The 19,815-nt window shown below is 34.0% G+C and overlaps 1 protein-coding gene across 2 annotated transcripts in view; it reads left to right on the forward strand.

Annotated features, from left to right (window-relative positions):
* Positions 1–17,430, forward strand: part of LOC100368455 (uncharacterized) — a 34,587-nt gene extending 17,157 nt beyond the window's left edge. The window contains exons 3-8 of one of the 2 annotated variants that reach the window (XM_085493285.1): positions 895–1,801; positions 4,586–4,782; positions 7,127–7,263; positions 7,886–8,046; positions 11,433–11,699; positions 12,105–17,430. In XM_085493285.1, coding sequence (XP_085349411.1) covers positions 895–1,801; positions 4,586–4,782; positions 7,127–7,263; positions 7,886–8,046; positions 11,433–11,699; positions 12,105–12,334 — 1,899 coding nt within the window. In that variant the 3' untranslated portion in view covers positions 12,335–17,430. The remainder of the gene's footprint in view (positions 1–894; positions 1,802–4,585; positions 4,783–7,126; positions 7,264–7,885; positions 8,047–11,432; positions 11,700–12,104) is intronic. The other variant, XM_085493286.1, reaches the window with a different exon arrangement.
* The last annotated feature ends 2,385 nt before the right edge of the window (positions 17,431–19,815 follow it).

The raw sequence follows: 19,815 nt of genomic DNA on the forward strand, positions 1-19,815 counted from the left end.
GAATTATTCAATATAGAAAATTTTTAGAAGGGAGGAGTGACAAAACTTGTAATGTAGATCTTGTGTGTGAATAGCTTTAACCTACAACTACCATGGCTGTTCCATCTTAGTTCTACTACCCCCATACTTACATGCATTTCCTGTGGTTCCCTACCATACTAATACTGTTTTTATTTTTTCTTTGTTGCATGCAGCACTGGAATGTTGGCAGGTAAATATTTAATAATAAATTAATATTCTCACAGACATGCAGAATGATATTTATCATGTATGGCTATCAACAATAGATATTGGTCTCCTGCAAAATTATTAAAATTCCATAATATCACGTGCATGCATAAATGAATTCAAGAAATGTATCTGGTGTCTAACACCAGAGTTAACTTCAATGAAAAAATTGCATGTTGCTGGATGTGGCTTTAGTTTCCGCTTCAGGTTCATCATCTTAGATTCACATTTAGTTGTTATTAAGTACATGCATTTTGACTTCTTGTCGTTACATAAATATGATGTAATAGTCTTTGGCATATTACTTAGATGATGAGATATTAATGCAAACATACCTTGTGTTCATTATTGTTACAACGAATGGTCAAAAGGTATTTGTGCATTAATATCTTCCAGATTGAAACTCAATTCTGAACTGAATCAAGTAATATTCTTGTACCTGTCTATCAGGGTTTTGTTTTAAACTGGCTTAGTAGGTGGCTTGCCACAAATCATATAAAGTGTTATTACCCATATGACTCTGTGATACAAATTCAAATTTTTCGTATTTTTTGGTAGATCTATATACGAATATCTTGATATCAAGTCAAGTTTTCATTGTCATCATATAATTTCATGAACGTTTGTTAATCTTGTATCTTTATTTTTTTTTTTTTTCATTGTCAGCTGAATTCACTAACATCTAGACCTATAGGTAGACGTGGAGTTCCATTGGGTGCTGTTCAAGTTCGTAAATTACCCAGAATAACCTGCACATTTGCTGGCCTAGCACATGTCCCAGAAGAGTTCTGTTATGATATTAGCTCACGAAGTTTAAACAAAGACTTATTGACTTTAACCTCAAAGCTAAATGGATATGACAGCGACATATGGGACTATGATGATGACTTTCAAACCACCAAACTTGGAAAAACTTTCAGTAACGAATCATTGAATAGCGATATATCCACAGTATCAACTCAAGAAAGTGGGTATCGAAGTAGCGGTACCGCTAAGTCACGTGACACCCCTGACCTGCCAAATGAGTTAACTGACTCATCATTAGCTGAGTCATACGGTGATGGTTCGATTGTTGAATACTACGACCATTTTGCTGACTATAACTATTTCTACAAGCTGTCTCCACATTGTCTGGACTCGCCACTGTCTGCTTCTCTGACAGATTTATCCGACGCTACTTTATGTGAGTTTAACGAAACTGCTAATCTATTGCTTAAACCAGAGCGTTCGGCTAGCATGGAAACATTACGATCTGAGCTACAAACTTCCCCGTCTAATAGCCACTCCCCGACTAAGATACCTCGTACTGAGAATAACTGTGTGGTATGTGAAAAACATAGTGCTGCACGATGTGAGGTGTCGGCACATTCACCATTACTTACCTTGCATGAATTAGTGGACGACTCAGGTACCGTCCATTTAGACCCAGACACATTAAGTGCATGTTACCATAGCAACCAAAAGCTGCAACCTATTAACTATGATATTCCCGCAGATGAGCTTTTAACAGCTGGCGACAGTCCTCCTCCTCTTCATTACTATGGCAACCATGATATAGGAGAGTTGATTGAAGGTAAGAGTGAAATGAGAATGGAGGTTGATTCATTGAAGTGTGTTTGTACATGTTATGTACTGTACGTATCCAGGTATTTCATGAGTGGGAGGTGAAATATGCAAATTAGTTTGAACTTGAACATTCATTTTTCCAGAGTTGCTTACACAACATTTAAATCGGTAGCGTGGCAGCATCTCATCTAAGAGTTCTAACTAGCAACATTTTGATGAACTTGAGTCAGTAGTTACCATGTTTGCAAGTTGAAACTTTTTGCTTATCAGCAAATTTATTTGTTAACTGGAAAACCTAAATTCACATCATACAACATGATTTTAAATCCTGCCTCAGAACACACTCATCACAGCTAGCCTAGAAAGTATGAAATAATTCATCTTTGATGTTTCAGTGTAACTATGGCAACAGATGTTAAAGTTGTCAAAGAAATTAAGAAAGGCCTAAATGCACAGATACAGGAAAACTGGTTTTCATAGCGAACAACCTGAAAAATCTTGTGAACAGCGTAATTTGATGGGGCGGCACATACTTTGTACATGTATCATGTATGTCAATGGCCACAAACAAAATGTATTAAATGCAAATTTAACTTCAGAAAGTTGGCATTCATTTGTTGGAATATGAATTAGGCAGAAAAAGTCAATAAAAGTCCATGAGAAAAGATAGGCATATATTCACATATCTTTTGCCATGACAAAACATTGTGCACAATTGATTTTTAGAACAAAAAACATGTAGACCAGAATACATTGTAAGTATAATAGTGTTCTAAATGAGGAAATTAGATTTACATGTACATGAAACACTTAAATTGAAATCTGGCTTAACTTTTTTTGAAACAATGTAATTTCATCTTAGTTTTCATAAACTGTTCAATTTGTACCATGCCATACCTGCTACAATTCCAGTGAGTTCCACAGACTTTTAATATTCGTTTTATTCACCCACGTGCATACCCCAATATAAATATGTCAAACTGAAACTTACAAGACCAAAGCTCCTAGGTCAATCAAATTCTCATTATTTTTGTTCAGTTATCAATTTCACCTACATCCATGTTTGCCATACATTTTTGTGTGATTGTGAGATTTTTTTTTTTTTCATGATTCAAAATACCGAGAATGGCAAACTAATAAAACTAATAACATCATGCAATATTAATATTTAAATCATGGGTATTCTGTGATACACGTTTATTGTACTGTATGAAGAGTGAGTTGGTTATTCCATTTTTAAATGCGAGGATTATTGCTTGCTTGCAATTCGTTGTGGCGCTAATTTTTGATATTACAATGTAAATAAATACCGGTAGTAAAGCAAAGGAAGTGGTACTAATCTCATGTGAAATGCACTGGGGTTAAAAAAATTTCTTCGAATTTGCTGAAAACAATCCTTGTTATGAATAATCTTACAAAATTTGGTTATACATTGATTGTACAAGGACGGCTGGCTGAGAGGTGAACCTTTTCACCACCAGTTCTCTCTTTTCATCACATATTCACAAAATAGTCCTGTTTATAGTCTGCACTTTCCTTCAGAAGATATGGACAAAAATAGTCAAGTACTTTGAGTGAAAATTGACTCAAATTTTGTCAGTTGGCTCAAAAATTAAGGTTTATTTCCAGAAATACTGAAAAATATAAGAAAAGGTGCAGAATAATTTGGGAGAGAAAGTCTGGTGGTTAAAACTGCACACATAGCCAATTCGTGTCTTTGTTAGATTTAACCAGAGATTTTCAGTGAATTCTAGTAGAATCTAATATACGCACCCTCCCTTTAGACTCATTGGTTGTGATATTAAGTTAAGTCTGAAATATTCTTTTTTAATTTTTTGGAAAATCATTCCTAGTAACATTTTGGCTGTGATTTTTTTTTAAATTCAATTTTTGACTCAGACATTATTATTAGCATGACACATATGCAAGACATTTGTGAGGAATTTAGGGATGGTCTTAATTATGACAGTAGAACAACAACAAGAATAATTTAGTGGTTTAAGTGGAGAGTAGCAGTACTTTGAACTAAATGCACTCAATTGAACTGTAATGCAACTCTTTCGTTGTTAAGAAAAAAAACCCTCTGATTATTGACATTCTCTTGGAAAGTGACAGACCAGTCTGTAGTGTACTGTAAAATCTGTATTAGAAACCACCGGCTTCTATTAAAATGGTACAATGCAACAGAGGGTATGCGGCTTCTATTAGAGAATCTTATACATATGAGAAATGATGAATTTTTTGTTCTCAATTATTCAAAAAGAATTGGTGCGACTTCTATTAGGGATGCGGCTCCTAATACACATTTTACAATAGTTGATGTCAATGTGACTTCAAATTGCAATGTAGGCTGACAAATTTTGAGTGCAAACTGAAATCAATTCTGACATTGAGCTATAAATAATAGCCACTATCAACTATTGTATTTGTAAATTGAAAACAAATTCATACTAGTAAGTAGATTCTGTATAAGTCGAGAAGGGTCCCATATTCAGTGAAAATAATTAATTCTGCCATAATAGTTAGGGAACGCATTAGTAGCCTGGAGAGCATGGCGTGGAGCATCATTATTTTACATCAATTATTTGGTGAAACTCAGCAATTAAATTTCACATGGTAAATATCTGGTGAATAATGTGTACTGATTTGCTTCTTGATTTTGAGATTATATAGTACGTACCGCTGTGCAAGCAGTCAAAATGAACCTTTATTTGTTTTCTTCAAATGAATTACCTTGCACACCATGTTTGTTGTGTATTCAGACAGTATCTGAATCTATGTAATTATATAGGTCACTCTGCGTCAGACCAGTATCCACTATCTATTAGATTTGCTGCTAATCAAAAAGGAAAACGCTCAGTAAAAAAACGGAAAAGGAAAGCCTATGATAAAGTTGATGATGATGTTGCCGAGGAAACTGAGGAAGATAAGAAATCTAAGAGACTTGCACCAAATTATTTTGTTGCGATACAAGTGTCAAACCCAGAGGTACGTCTAAGTTGATGTTTGAACGCTACAACCACAGGTTGGATCACCATCAGCTTATTACAATTATAATCATGACTTTCATTTTACTGTAACCAGATTTTTTTTTTTGCCAGAGATAACTTTTTATGACTTTTTCAAGATGAGGAAAACCTTAAATTATCATATGTAGCAGTGAAAAAACAAATTTACCTAGACCTAGCTCGGCTTACCTGAAGGGTTCCGCTGCTAGAATACAGTTTAAAAGCATTTAACCCAGGGAATTGATATAATAATAGTAGTTCATGGCCTGTCTTGAATCAACATATGGGTATGCTAAAATTCACATAGTTATATGCCATACCCTGGTTATGACATGCTATATCACAGTTAAATATGAATATGTGACAAATTGACTACAAATTATAATATGAGTATTCAACATTTTGATTGGATAACATTCCCGCAATTCACAACAGCTGAGGTACAAATTAGTAATGAATCTAAATATTTAAAAACTCAAATGATAGTCATTCATTCTGTGAGCTTATTGTGGTAATGACATGGGCTGTTCCTGATTTATATGTAAATGCTTCACTGAATGAACAGAAGCACTTACCTGGTTAATTCAATCATCTTGTTTGCATTAAATTTAAGGAGAAAATAATTGGATCTATAAATTTGTATATTTATAAAAATATACTGAACTGAGAGAGGCACCTGTTTGCCTGGCCAATCAGATTGTCACGATTGGGTTTGAAGAGAGTAGTTGGATTTATAAATTTGTTAGTCCCCGTTCGGGCACAGTCCGAAAACTGGGACTTGTGTTTTGACCTCAGTGTGTTCGTGCGTGCGTGCGTCTGAACCTGTATCTTAGAAATGCCTGGACTAATCACAATCAAACTTCACACTTACATCATACATGATATTATACATATGCACATCAATTTGTTTCACGATCTGATTCAAGATGGCCAAATGGTGGCCATTTTTGTGCTAAAAATCATCAAAATCAAGCATTTTTCGGCTGTTAACAGATGGATTTTGTTCAAAATTGGTATATACGTTAGACATTATAGGACCTTGATGCACATCATTTTGTTTTACAATCTGATTCAAGATGGCCGAATGACGACCATTTTTGTGCTAAAAAAATCATAAAAATCAAGCATTTCTCGGCTGTTTACAGATGGATTTTGTTCAAACTTGGTATATACATTAGACATTATGGGACCTTGATGCAAATAATTTTGTTTTTCAGATTAGATTCAAAATGGCCGACTGGCGGCCATTTTGCTTTAATGAATGTGGTTCTAGTGCCATATGTCTGACTTGCTTTCACTGATTATGTTAAAATTTTAAATATTCATTATACATCATGTCATAGATAGACAGATATATTGGTTTGACGATCCTATTCAAAATGGCCAAATAGTCAAATAGTGGCCATTTTTGTGCTAAAAAATCATCAAATATCAAGAGTTTCTGGCATTTATGGACGGATTTCGTTCAAACTTAGTATATATATTAGACATTACAGCTTCCTGGTGCACATAATTTATTTTTCAGATCGGATTCAAAATGACTGTCTGGTGGCCATTTTGCTTTAATGAATGGGCTTCTAGACCCATATATCCGACTTGTTTTGACTGATTATGTTCAAATTTTAAATATTCATTATACATCATGTCATAGATATACGGATATATTGGTTTGACGATCCTATTCAAAATGGCCGAATGATGGTGGTCATTTTTGTGCTAAAAATCATCAAATATCAAGCATTCCTGGCATTTATGGATGGATTTCGTTCAAACTTGGTACATACATTAGACATTATGGGTTCCTGATGCACATCATTTTATTTTTCAGATCAGATTCAAAATGGCTTCTGGCGGTCATTTTGTTTTAATGAATGGGTTTCCAGACCCATATGTCTGACTTGTTTTGACTGATTATGTTCAAATTTTTAATATTCATTATACATCATGTCATAGATATACGGATATATTGGTTTGATGATCCTTTTCAAAGTGGCTAAATTGTGGCTATTTTTATGCTTAAAAAATCCTCAAATATCAAGCATTTCTTGCATTTATGGATGGATATATCTTACAATATGGATAAGTACTTGTTTGACGATCAGATACAAATGTCGATCATTTTAATGTTAAAAAATCATATTCCTGACATGGTTATATTCCTGCTATATTACTTACTATAAACAAAACTATATATCTTAAATTTGATAACTAATGGGGACTGTGCCATGCATGGCTTGTTTATAGTAAATATATAGTAAAAAAAATTCTGTCACAGATATTTCCATCATCACATTGTCTTATATTCTGACATTATTTTTCTGTAGATTCATAAAAATCTTCGCAATGTTCAGTTAGCAGTGATGCAATCTGATGAAAAATTGAAAGACGCCATGATCCCCATTCCAACATTGCATCTCACTGTTATGGTTATGCATATAGCAAATGACGAGGAACTTGAAAGGTATGTTATTCTATTTTCAATTTGATCAAGGTCTCACATTGTCGCAGAAGCTCAGCAAACTTGAGGGGAGAGCTATTACCTGATGTATTAGCTGAGCTTTCATTTCAATAAAATATTAATCAACAATGTATGTAGTGAAAGCTGCCAAATCGCAAAAATGTACGTAACTGGCATTGGACATTCATGCATCGATTATTCACGCTGTCTATTAAAGCTGCTAGAGAGTAAATGAATGTTCGCCTGCAGCATACACTAAAAAAAAAATGATGTTCCGACAACAATCCACTCACAACAGATTATGTAACCTGGTTTACTTTTCCAGCAATCAAATTAATTAAAAATCTAAATTTACTGTTAATACTGCTCATGATATGTTTCATTACCATGTTTTGTTTTGTTTTGAATTCATCATTGGAAAACATGACAAACGATTTTTTTTAATTTTGCATCTATGTGGTACATACATTTCTAGGAAATGCTATAGCACAGCTACCTGCCTCTTGTATTCTCTTATGTTTATGGACTAAAGTACAGTACAAAGCATATAGGTACATGATTATGGTATGTATGTGTGAGTGGCAGTAAATAATAATTGATATTTCTTTCTTTGTACAATCTTCAGAGCCAAAGATGCTCTTCAGACATGCCAAGTGCTTCTGGCCCCCCAATTTGAAGACGATGTTTTGAATATACCGTTTGCGGGGTTAGGTCATTTCAACAACCAAGTCATGTTTGCTAGAATCCAAGATGGTGAACATGTCAATACTTTGTATGAGATAGCAGGTAAGTCAGTACTACTTACATGTCTATAGAGGGCGTTGTATTTGAGGGTTTGGTCATTTCAACAACAGTCATGTTTGTTAGAATCCACTATTGTTGAATTCATATGTAGATTGTAAATCACTATGGTTGTATTCATATGTAGATTGTAAATCACTATGGTTGTATTCTTATGTAAATTGTAAATCACTATGGTTGTATTCATATGCAGATTGTAAATCACTGGTTGTATTCATATGTAGACTGTAAATCACTATGTTTGTAATCATATGCAGATTGTAAATCACTATGGTTGTATTCATATGCAGATTTTAAATCACTATGGTTGTATTCATATGTAGATTGTAAATCACTATGGTTGTATTCATATGCAGATTGTAAATTACTGTGGTTGTATTCATATGTAGACTGTAAATCATTATGGTTGTATTCATATGCAAACTGTAAATCACTATGGTTGTATTCATATGCAGATTGTAAATCACTATGGTTGTATTCATATGTAGATTGTAAATCACTATGGCTGTATTCATACACAGATTGTAAATCACTATGGTTGTATTCATATGCAGATTGTATATTGCTATGGTTGTATTCATATGTAGACTGTCAATCACTATGGATGTATTCACATGTAGATTGTAAATCACTGTGGTTGTATTCATATGTAGATTGTAAATCACTTTGGTTGTATTCATATGCAGATTGTAAATCACTGTGGTTGTATTCATATGTAGATTGTAAAATAACTGTGGCTGTATTCATACACAGATTGTAAAATCACTATGCTTGTATTCATATGCAGATTGTAAATCACTGTGGTTGTATTCATATGCAGATTGTAAATCACTATGGTTGTATTCATAATATGTAGATTGTGAATCACTATAGTTATATTCATATGCAGATTGTAAATCACTATGGCTGTATTCATATGTAGATTGTAAATCACTATGGCTGTATTCATATGTAGATTGAAAATCACTATGGTTGTATTCATATGCAGATTGTAAATCACTATGATTGTATTCATATGTAGATTGTAAATCACTATGGTTGTATTCATATGTAGATTGTAAATCACTATGGTTGTATTCATATGCAGATTGTAAATCACTATGGTTGTATTCATATGCAGATTGTAAATCACTATGGTTGTATTCATATGCAGATTGTAAATCACTATGGTTGTATTCATATGCAGATTGTAAATCACTATGGTTGTATTCATGTTGAGATTGTAAATCACTATGGTTGTATTCATATGTAGATTGTAAATCACTATGGTTGTATTCATATGCAGATTGTAAATCACTATGGTTGTATTCATATGCAGATTGTAAATCACTATGGTTGTATTCATATGCAGATTGTAAATCACTATGGTTGTATTCATATGCAGATTGTAAATCACTATGGTTGTATTCATATGCAGATTGTAAATCACTATGTATTCATATGCAGATTGTAAATCACTATGATTGTATTCATATGTAGATTGTAAATCACTATGGTTGTATTCATATGTAGATTGTAAATCACTATGGTTGTATTCATATGTAGGTTGTAAATCACTATGGTTGTATTCATATGTAGATTGTAAATTACTATGGATATATTCATATGTAAGGTTGTAAATCACTATGGTTGTATTCATATGTAGATTGTAAATCACTATGGTTGTATTCATATGTAGATTGTAAATCACTATGGTTGTATTCATATGTAGATTGTAAATCACTATGGTTGTATTCATATGCAGATTGTAAATCACTATGGTTGTATTCATATGCAGATTGTAAATCACTATGGTTGTATTCATATGTAGATTGTAAATCACTATGGTTGTGTTCATATGTAGATTGTAAATCACTATGGTTGTGTTCATATGTAGATTGTAAATCACTATGGTTGTGTTCATATGTAGATTGTAAATCACTATGGTTGTATTCATATGTAGATTGTAAATCACTATGGTTGTATTCATATGTAGATTGTAAATCACTATGGTTGTATTCATATGTAGATTGTAAATCACTATGGTTGTATTCATATGTAGATTGTAAATCACTATGGTTGTATTCATATGCAGATTGTGACCTACTATGGTTGTATTCATATGTAGATTGCAAATCACTATGGTTGTATTCATATGTAGATTTTAAATCATTATGGTTGTATTCATATGTAGATTGTAAATCACTATGGTTGTATTCATATGTAGATTGTAAATCACTATGGTTGTATTCATATGTAGATTGTAAATCACTATGGTTGTATTCATATGTAGATTGTAAATCACTGGTTGTATTCATATGTAGATTGTAAATCACTATGGTTGTATTCATATGTATATTGTAAATCACTATGGTTGTATTCATATGCAGATTGTAAATCACTATGGTTGTATTCATATGTAGATTGTAAATCACTATGGTTGTATTCATATGTAGATTGTAAATCACTATGGTTGTATTCATATGTAGATTGTAAATCACTATGGTTGTATTCATATGTAGATTGTAAATCACTATGGTTGTATTCATATGTAGATTGTAAATCACTATGGTTGTATTCATATGTAGATTGTAAATCACTATGGTTGTATTCATATGTAGATTGTAAATCACTATGGTTGTATTCATATGTAAATTGTAAATCACTATAGTTGTATTCATATGCAGATTGTAAATCACTATAGTTGTATTCATATGTAGATTGTAAATCACTATGGTTGTATTCATATGTAGATTGTAAATCAAAAGATGAATGTACAGCCTGACTAAGAATAGTAAAATATAGTATTTTCATCCAAAACTACCTCTCCCAACCTCTATGCTGAGAGATCAACTGAGCATGCTCAGCTTAGATTGTAATGCTGGGGTTTTTAGTGATGTCGTGACCTGGTCGTGACCTGGTTATGACCTTGATCATAATCTTGATCATTCCCTGGTCATGACCTTGATCTGAGTCAGTGAGAGATGGGTTGTACCATTGCCAATCTCAGTGGAATCTGTAAAGGGATGTCAGGGCTACATTTTGATGGGAATTATAGTGGTGATACTGAAACAAACCCAGGTCCTGGTAATATACAAAGACCTGAATAAACAAAGAAGTCAAGTTGTTATTAAAGGTACATCAAGGTTTACTCGGATTTATGAATGCAGTTTCTGGAGCATGTATGAGTCATAGTTTGGTTGCACTTGTGTGACCCAGGTCAATGAAAGTTTTCAGTTATCAGATTTAATAAGGGAAATCACTTTATGATAAGTTGTATCCACATAGAATACATATTAATTCAATTGTTTGCAGATGTTCTATATATTATTTTAACAATATAATTAAATAACAGGGACTATGACATTCATGTCTTGTTATTTTTATTTTAGAATTGGTTGAAAAAGTCTTTAATCAATACAACATTGTATCGACTGGTGACAGGGGTTTTAAACCCCACTTGACAGTGATGAAGTTATCACGTGCACCAAGTCTAAGAAGAAAAGGAGTTCGTCGGATAAAATCAGAATATTATCGAAGTTTCAATAGTGAATATTTCGGCTCTCAAATTGTGAAAGGTCTTCAGCTGTGCTCAATCAATAAACCCAAGCTGGATGATGGGTATTACTGGAGAGCAGATGAAATATACTTTGATGCAGGTAAACCTTTTAATTCTTCGAACGAGCAGTCTGATAAAGAAGTAGTGTTATAGTTTGGGTGGTGATTATTATGATAGTAATCTTCATTTATTCATTACTGTAAAATACCTTATTTTAGCTGGCATAATGTTTGATGAAAAGTTCTCAGGGTTGTTTTGTCTAGAGTATATTTTCACTGATTTTTGAAGAGTTGAATGTAAAATATAAAAAAAAGTTTATTCACTGGATTTTATTTTCACTGAATCATTTAGCGAAAATGGTGAAAATAAATTCCAAGCATAAATAAAGTATTTTACTGTACAAAGCTCAGTGGAGCTTTTCATGTGGGAAATCTGCCGAATGAAAAAAACTGTATCAATGATTATTAGCATCAAAAACATGTATGCATGATTTGTCATTTGATAGGAAAAGATGAAGGTGACAGATTGGAGACGGTTACCATGACGAGGATGATGATCAATGATATCATTGAAGAAGCAATTGACCAAGTAGAAACAGTTAAAAATGATGAGGTTGTCATGGAACCAGAAGAGCCTGAGGAAAAAGAGAATAAAGTTGTCATAGCAGCAGTTAGCAACCAATCCAAGGCCAGAATACCTGTACAACCGACTGAAAACCAAGATGAAACCAATTAAATACGTGAATACTAACACAAAGTAAACGATATTTATACATAATTGCTAAGATGAATTCTTTATTTTAACCTCTGTCGGAAGGAATCTTGTAAATTTTCTTTCCTTGATGAACTTTTTTATATTTTTGAACATTTAATGTTCGTTATTTTGATGTTTTGTATGAATATGGTTCTTGATGGATGAACACCATGATTGTTATTTAATTATGTCTGATGATAATTAATTTGAGAAAATGTTGATGTGTTAGGAAGAGCATATAAGATACTGTATGTGTGATAAGTATGTGTGTCCTTTTTGGAGCATGCTAGTAGAGATATGAGGTATAGATGAGGTACTCAGGAGTACATCACAGTGATAATGTATGATAAACAGATGCAGTTGATAAACAGTCATGTAAACTTGCACATTGATGTGTGTTATAATCATGGGTTGATGAGAAAATGATCACACCTATTATAGCTTGATGAGTAAGGGCTCACACCGTACCAGAGGTTGAGTAAGGGCTCATACCTTACCAGGGGTTGATGAGTAAGGGCTCACACCGTACCAGAGGTTGAGTAAGGGCTCATACCTTACCAGGGGTTGATGAGTAAGAGCTCATACCTTACCAGGGGTTGATGAGTAAGGGCTCATACCTTACCAGGGGTTGATGAGTAAGAGCTCACACCTTACACCTTACCAGGGGTTGATGAGTAAGAGCTCACACCTTACCAGGGGTTGATGAGTAAGAGCTCACACCTTACCAGGGGTTGATGAGTAAGGGCTCATACCTTACCAGGGGTTGATAAGTAAGGGCTCATACCTTACCAGGGGTTGATAAGTAAGGGCTCATACCTTACCAGGGGTTGATGAGTAAGAGCTCACACCTTACCAGGGGTTGATGAGTAAGGGCTCATACCTTACCAGGGGTTGATGAGTAAGGGCTCATACCCTACCAGGAGTTGATGAGTAAGAGCTCACACCTTACCAGGGGTTGATGAGTAAGAGCTCACACCCACCAGGGGTTGATGAGTAAGGGCTCACACCTTACCAGGGGTTGATGAGTAAGAGCTCATACCTTACCAGGAGTTGATGAGTAAGAGCTCATACCTTACCAGGAGTTGATGAGTAAGGGCTCACACCTTACCAGGGGTTGATGAGTAAGAGCTCATACCTTACCAGGAGTGGATGAGTAAGAGCTCACACCTTACCAGGGGTTGATGAGTAAGGGCTCACACCTTACCAGGGGTTGATGAGTAAGTGCTCACACCTTACCAGGGGTTGATGAGTAAGGGTTCACACCTTACTAGGGGTTGATGAGTAAGGGCTCATACCTTACCAGGGGTTGATGAGTAAGGGCTCATACCTTACCAGGGGTTGATGAGTATGGGCTCATACCTTACCAGGGGTTGATGAGTATGGGCTCATACCTTATGGTAGTAGGGGGTTGATGAATAAGGGCTCATACCTTATTGTAGTAGTGGTTGATGAATAAGGGCTCACATCTTACCAGGGGTTGATAAGTGAGGGGTCACACCTTTATTCCGGGGTTGACGAGTAAGGGCTTACACCTTATCAGTGGTTGACGAGTAAGGGCTCATACTTTTTAAATGTGATATAACCTGCAATGTATTTTCTGATTTCAATCAGGATATTCTTTTTCGATGAATATGTATGAATATTTTTATCTTATCTCCATAGTAACAAAATTATCATCTGTAATATTCAAAAATATGGACTTTGATGTAGTACACTTTCATCAGATTCATAGTTGATATCAACCAACTAATATAGTTATTTTTTTGTAAAATTTATAAATACTTATTATGAATTTTTATTTACAATATTCACAACATTTAACAAGTTGAACATAATTTGAAGGAGCATCTTAAACTAACACAACCATTTCAAGTATCTCCTTATTGAGTGTCAATTTAGCCTCAGATTTCAGCTTTGAATTCAGTCTCAGATTCTAGTTCCATAGCCCAGCACTGGGCTTATCAAGAAATTGAGGGAATTTTATAAACCAATCGATACCATCTGCAAAAAAAAGCTAGGTGTAGTGAAAAGTCTTACCCTTGTATATTGTTCTGAGTTGCATCAATTCATGGCATTGGCTGACCCATGCATATATCGATATGTCTGAATGAATGCAAAGCAGATATATGCAAATGGAGATTATGCAATGATACAGTGTGTTACCTGATCATAGCAAATATGAGATGAAATATGAGGCTAACTTCTTCAGTCTTGAATATTATATATAATCCCCACTATATTTGGAATACTTGTATTTTACCAAAGAACTCGTTGTCAATTTGTCAGACAATATGTAATACGTTTCATTTACCAGGTTATGTGCCTATTTGGTTAACATTTAAATTAGAAATATTACAGAAAAGTTTTTTTTTAATATGTATATTTTTTTTTTAATTTTTATGTGCGTGAGAGGAGTAACTTTAAAAAGTATTGAGTATTTTAGGGACAGACAACTGTGGCATTTTCCTTGATGGAGCATCTCTTGCTATTGAATGTTTAGCATGCAAAATTACATGTTTAAATATTCAACAAAATCATACACATACAAATCCTAGACAATGATAATCATGTTTCTTGATTTCAACACAAAAACACACTAGAAGCAGAAAACTAGTACCGATAGGTCTTTAATGAATAGGCCATTTATCGTGCCAAATGTGAATGAAATTGGCAACTTGTGAAGGGTGTGCGGCCCAGACAAATGTGTGTGGCCCGGACATACGTGTACTCTTCTCTAAATCCACCACTGCATATTGATACATTATGGATTCAAAAACAGTTTTCATAAAATTACTGTAAAATTTATGTTACCCTATATGGTTAGGATTATTTCACACATAGAACGATGTGATGTAAAATGTCTCCTTGACCTTATTTTTCTTTAATGTTTGCTGCAATTGTCTGTCCCTGTGTTTTCTAGTGTCTGATTGGAGTTTCAATGGGAAACAAGTGTACATGATGCTATCCCACAATGCCTTGGGATTAACACTACATTGTACTTCCTATGAACATAAGTTTTTTTGAAGAGTAGTCATTTTTGATAGATATTTTATTGTTTCTATGTATCAATATATTGCTACAATTAACCAAGAGTGTTCATGTCAACACTAATAACATGTTTTTGTAGGTGTTAAATGTGTGCTATAGATTTTCTTGCCATTTCAGGATGAATGAGAGCGCCCTCTATGTAAACTTTCTGAATATGATGGGTAGAGGGCGACATAATCACTGCTTGATCATTTCTTCAACAGAATTGAGAACATATTTTTTTTTTAGGGCAGACTTATTCATAGTTTGAGTCAGTGTAATTAAGCATTTGTACAGATTAGTAAAGTTCAATTGCAACAGTTGTATCACAAATGTCTGAATGTTGTGTAAATAAACTATGCATTCAACCAAAGGCAGATAAAGAGAGGGAAGAGAGTACATGTACATGACTTTCATTACCATGCTTGGTCCCATTAAAATTGCATGCCTACTTTGTAAGGGTATGATATTTTCCTTCACAAGTTTTCCACGCATGTTGGTCAAACTTTTTATGGAGTTCCATGTGTGTAATTCAAATAGCATACTTAAACTACCAATACCGTGACAGCAGCACATCTTAACTTCAGATGATGTTGTTTCCTGTCGCTAGCTCAAACACAAAATGAGCTTTCATTACTTTAATATGAGCACAGGAGGTGGAATATACTTTGAGAAAGAGCCAGTTGTGATTTTATATCATTTGGCAATCAAATCAAAAAAAGTATTAAACCAAAAACAGTATGCATTGTTTTACCAGTAATTAGTATTACAAATGAGCAGATGTTTGCTTGTGGAATGGTTCTAACCATTAATATTGTGCTATATTATAAAATAACTTTTAGTGAAAAATCACATGTACGAGTTTTCAATCGGCCGTTACGTGAACTAATTACCGTCGATGACTCCTTCCAATCACCAAAGAAATTACCTATAGCCGAGTAACATATCAGATTGTCCTCATTGGTCTGAGCAACATTTAAAGTCACCATCTTTCCTCATATATAAGAATCATATCTTGTGCATACGTGGCGCGATGACCACCACCTTTAATATATGGAACTCTATTGGGGGGGGGGGGTATTACATGACCCATTCTATTAAAAAACATCTTTACGATTTTTATAAACTATATTTAAGAAAAAGGGGTACATATCTATTTGTAAAAATACGTCTAGTTTGGGAAATTGTTTTGATCATTCTTAACAAGGCAACAACTTTAACTAATACACATAGTAAAATTTGTCATGATCAGTGCACTGCATGCCCTTACATTTTTATTCGCCTTTGATTTAACCTACTTGTATGTCATAAGGGACCCACATTGCATACATTAACAATATTTAGTTTCTGCTGACTTGTAATAAGTTGTAAGAACCTTTAGAATAAAGTCATTCACAGTATTTTGTGTGAAAGATGTAGAGTTTACATTTATTGATTAGTTGTAAATATAGGAATTTTTATTGATCTTGATGTAAGGAATTGGAATCATTGTCTAATTTGCATATATGCAAAAAAAGAACAAGATTAACTACTTATTTTAAGTGTAGTACATGTTTTGTTTCCTTGCTAGAGATCGTAATGATTCAAACAACTTCTGTTACGTTAAGTAAATCTTCTGTTGAGACTTCAATTGTCTTGCCTTTTTTCTTTTTACCCCACTGTTTAAAAAAAACAAAAACAGTAAGAGCAAAATTGTTTTAAGTTGCAAAGATTTGAGATTGAATCAATATACTGCCATGTCCTGATTTGGGGGTTGAGACAAGATGACAGCAAGGCAATTGTTTTTGTGTGCTTGTGTTTAATTACAACTCTATTATAAACATTCGTGCCACATTTACAAAGCTTTGGTCGTATTCTAGAACTGACTTCCAATTGTTGCTGGTTGATCAGAGAATAAAATTGTGTAAAGTTGTGTTCTGTTTCCAGTTATTTCGTAGTGACGCTTCGCTGTAAATCCAAACTCTGTTGAATATTATTTGTAATTTTCTAATACCACTTTGTAAAGGGAATGTTTAAAACTCTAATAAAGTCTATTATCTCAACTTTATAAAGATGTTGTTTACTTGTTTTTTGTGCCAGGCGACAGTTCTGAACATTGAATGTCACTATTGTCTCTCCTGACTTTTTTTTTGTATGTGCATTTTGCCACGAAGTCATTTCCTGTTTGGGACTACATGACATGACAGGGCTGTGCTGACATCTCCCTATCAAATGGCAATTTAATGCTATCCTGGCGTCAACCAGGCTCTGTCGAACACAAGCACTTTCCAGAACAACTTTTGAAATGGATACTGCCAGCTACATTTGTATGCAGTTGATTTTTCCATTTTTGAAATGGATTTTCAGATTTTACAATATTTTTCCACCATTCCAGATAATGATCATGATAAACAAATTTCCAGACTTGCAATAAAACTTGTCATACTTCCAAAGTGCTTTCGTGACCACTATACTTTCAAAACAACTTCAAAACAGGGTTCTCGACTTCTAGTACAACTTTTCTTAGTTACAAAAAAACTTTCCCATCATGCACAATTTTCCTGAAATTAAATACATGTACATGTACAACTTTACTTCATGCCAGCTTTCAAGGCTGCCAAATTTCCACACTTCCAAATTCCCAGACTACCAATACAAATTTTCCACCTTTCCATATTTCTGAAAAGCATTCCTGACCAAGACTTCCAAAACAGCTTTTCATACTTGCAATGCAACTTTCTTTACCTCCAACACAACCTTTCCAACTTCAAACGCAACTTTCCATACTATAAAACTTTTCCCCTCGACTTCTAGTACATCTTTCCTTAGTTTCAAACGACTTTCCAACCACCAATACACCTTTCCATACTTTCAAGCAACTTTTGAAACTTTCCTATATATAATTTTCTAATCTTCAAATACGTTCTGTATTTCTAAAGTGTTTCCAACAACTCCTAATGCAACATTTCATACTTTCACAACACAACTTTTCCAACATATTAAATACTTTATCTCACACCAGCTTTCCAGGCTGTCAATGCAATTTTCCAATACAACTTTGCATATTTCTAAACAGCTTTCCAGCATCTATATGCTTTTAAACAGCTTTCCAATACAGCTTACTGTATAACTTTACATCCTACAAATCCCACTTTCCGAGCTTCCAATACTACTTTACATAATTCCAGTTAGTTTTCCTGACCTCAAATAAAACTTTCCACACTTCCAATTCCACATTCCCTACTCTGGCTTGTAACTTATAATTCCAAGCAGCTTTCCAGATTTCGAAATTCATGGAGAATGCAGAGGCACGTTTATATTTCCCTCTCAGTACTATTGCTCAAAATTGTGCATAATGTTTTCAATAACTTTGACAAGTTACCTTTTCGATAAATTTTTATATATTCATTTCAATAAATTACTGTGTGTGTGCATGAGCAGTTTGAAATGGAACAATTTTGCAAACAACTGGTTGTCGGTTAAATTGTTTTGCAATGGAAACAATTTTAGGGCCTGTATATTCCTGTGTAATGTTTCTAAGTTTCATTGAGAATTATTTTGTACAGAAATCGCTGAAATGATTTCATATGTTCGTTGTAGGGACGTTGCTTTGACGACTGACTTTGAAACATTCCATCCAGATTGGACAGCACCCTCTCGTGCTAATCCCCCCTGCAACTTTCTGAGCTTACAAATAGTTCCCGCGATGTCCTGTACAACTTTCCATACTAATAATACATTTTTTTTGACTTAACAGAATTTTCCTCACTTTCAATATAAATTTTTCATTGCAAATCTCCATAATTCCAAACAGTTTTCTTGACCTCAAATAGAACTTTTCAAACTTTGAGATTTCCAATACAACGTTACAAACTTTAAGTCTTTCTTTATTTCTAATACAATTTTCCCAGACTAACGATACAACTTACCATACTTCCAAACAGCTTTCTCGACTGGTTACAACGATTTAACTTTTTATACTTCCAAAGAAAATTTCTTTGCATGTATTCAGACTTCTATTAAAACTTTTCTGACCTCCAATGTCTCCATACAAGTTTTCAAGTCAACTTTCTGCCTTCTAGCATTAAACCCCCCCCCCCCCCACACAGAAACTTAGCAGAATTTCCAAGTACTTAGTTTCACTTGGAAAACCATAAAATCATAAGTAATAAAGTTTTTTCTCACAAGTCATGCACAATACAGTGAACGATAGACATCAAGTCATTTCCAGCTTACTGGCCTTGTTTTTGTTTTGCCTTGATGACATTGATAGTCAGTTTGCAAGGGTGCCCTTTATGAAAAGATTGCATTATCCACTTTCTTATTCTTGATACGTTTATTGTTTTCTTTACTTGATTTAAACCTTCAAGCTAAGATAAGCTTATCAGTATTCAAGTGCATCACGTTTCCACTCGGAAACAAACATCTGTTGCATTTGATTGCAAACTCCTGTTTAA

The sequence above is a fragment of the Saccoglossus kowalevskii genome, chromosome 18 (assembly GCF_978046115.1).
Source record: "Saccoglossus kowalevskii chromosome 18, keSacKowa6.1, whole genome shotgun sequence".
In the NCBI taxonomy this organism is placed as follows: domain Eukaryota; kingdom Metazoa; phylum Hemichordata; class Enteropneusta; family Harrimaniidae; genus Saccoglossus; species Saccoglossus kowalevskii.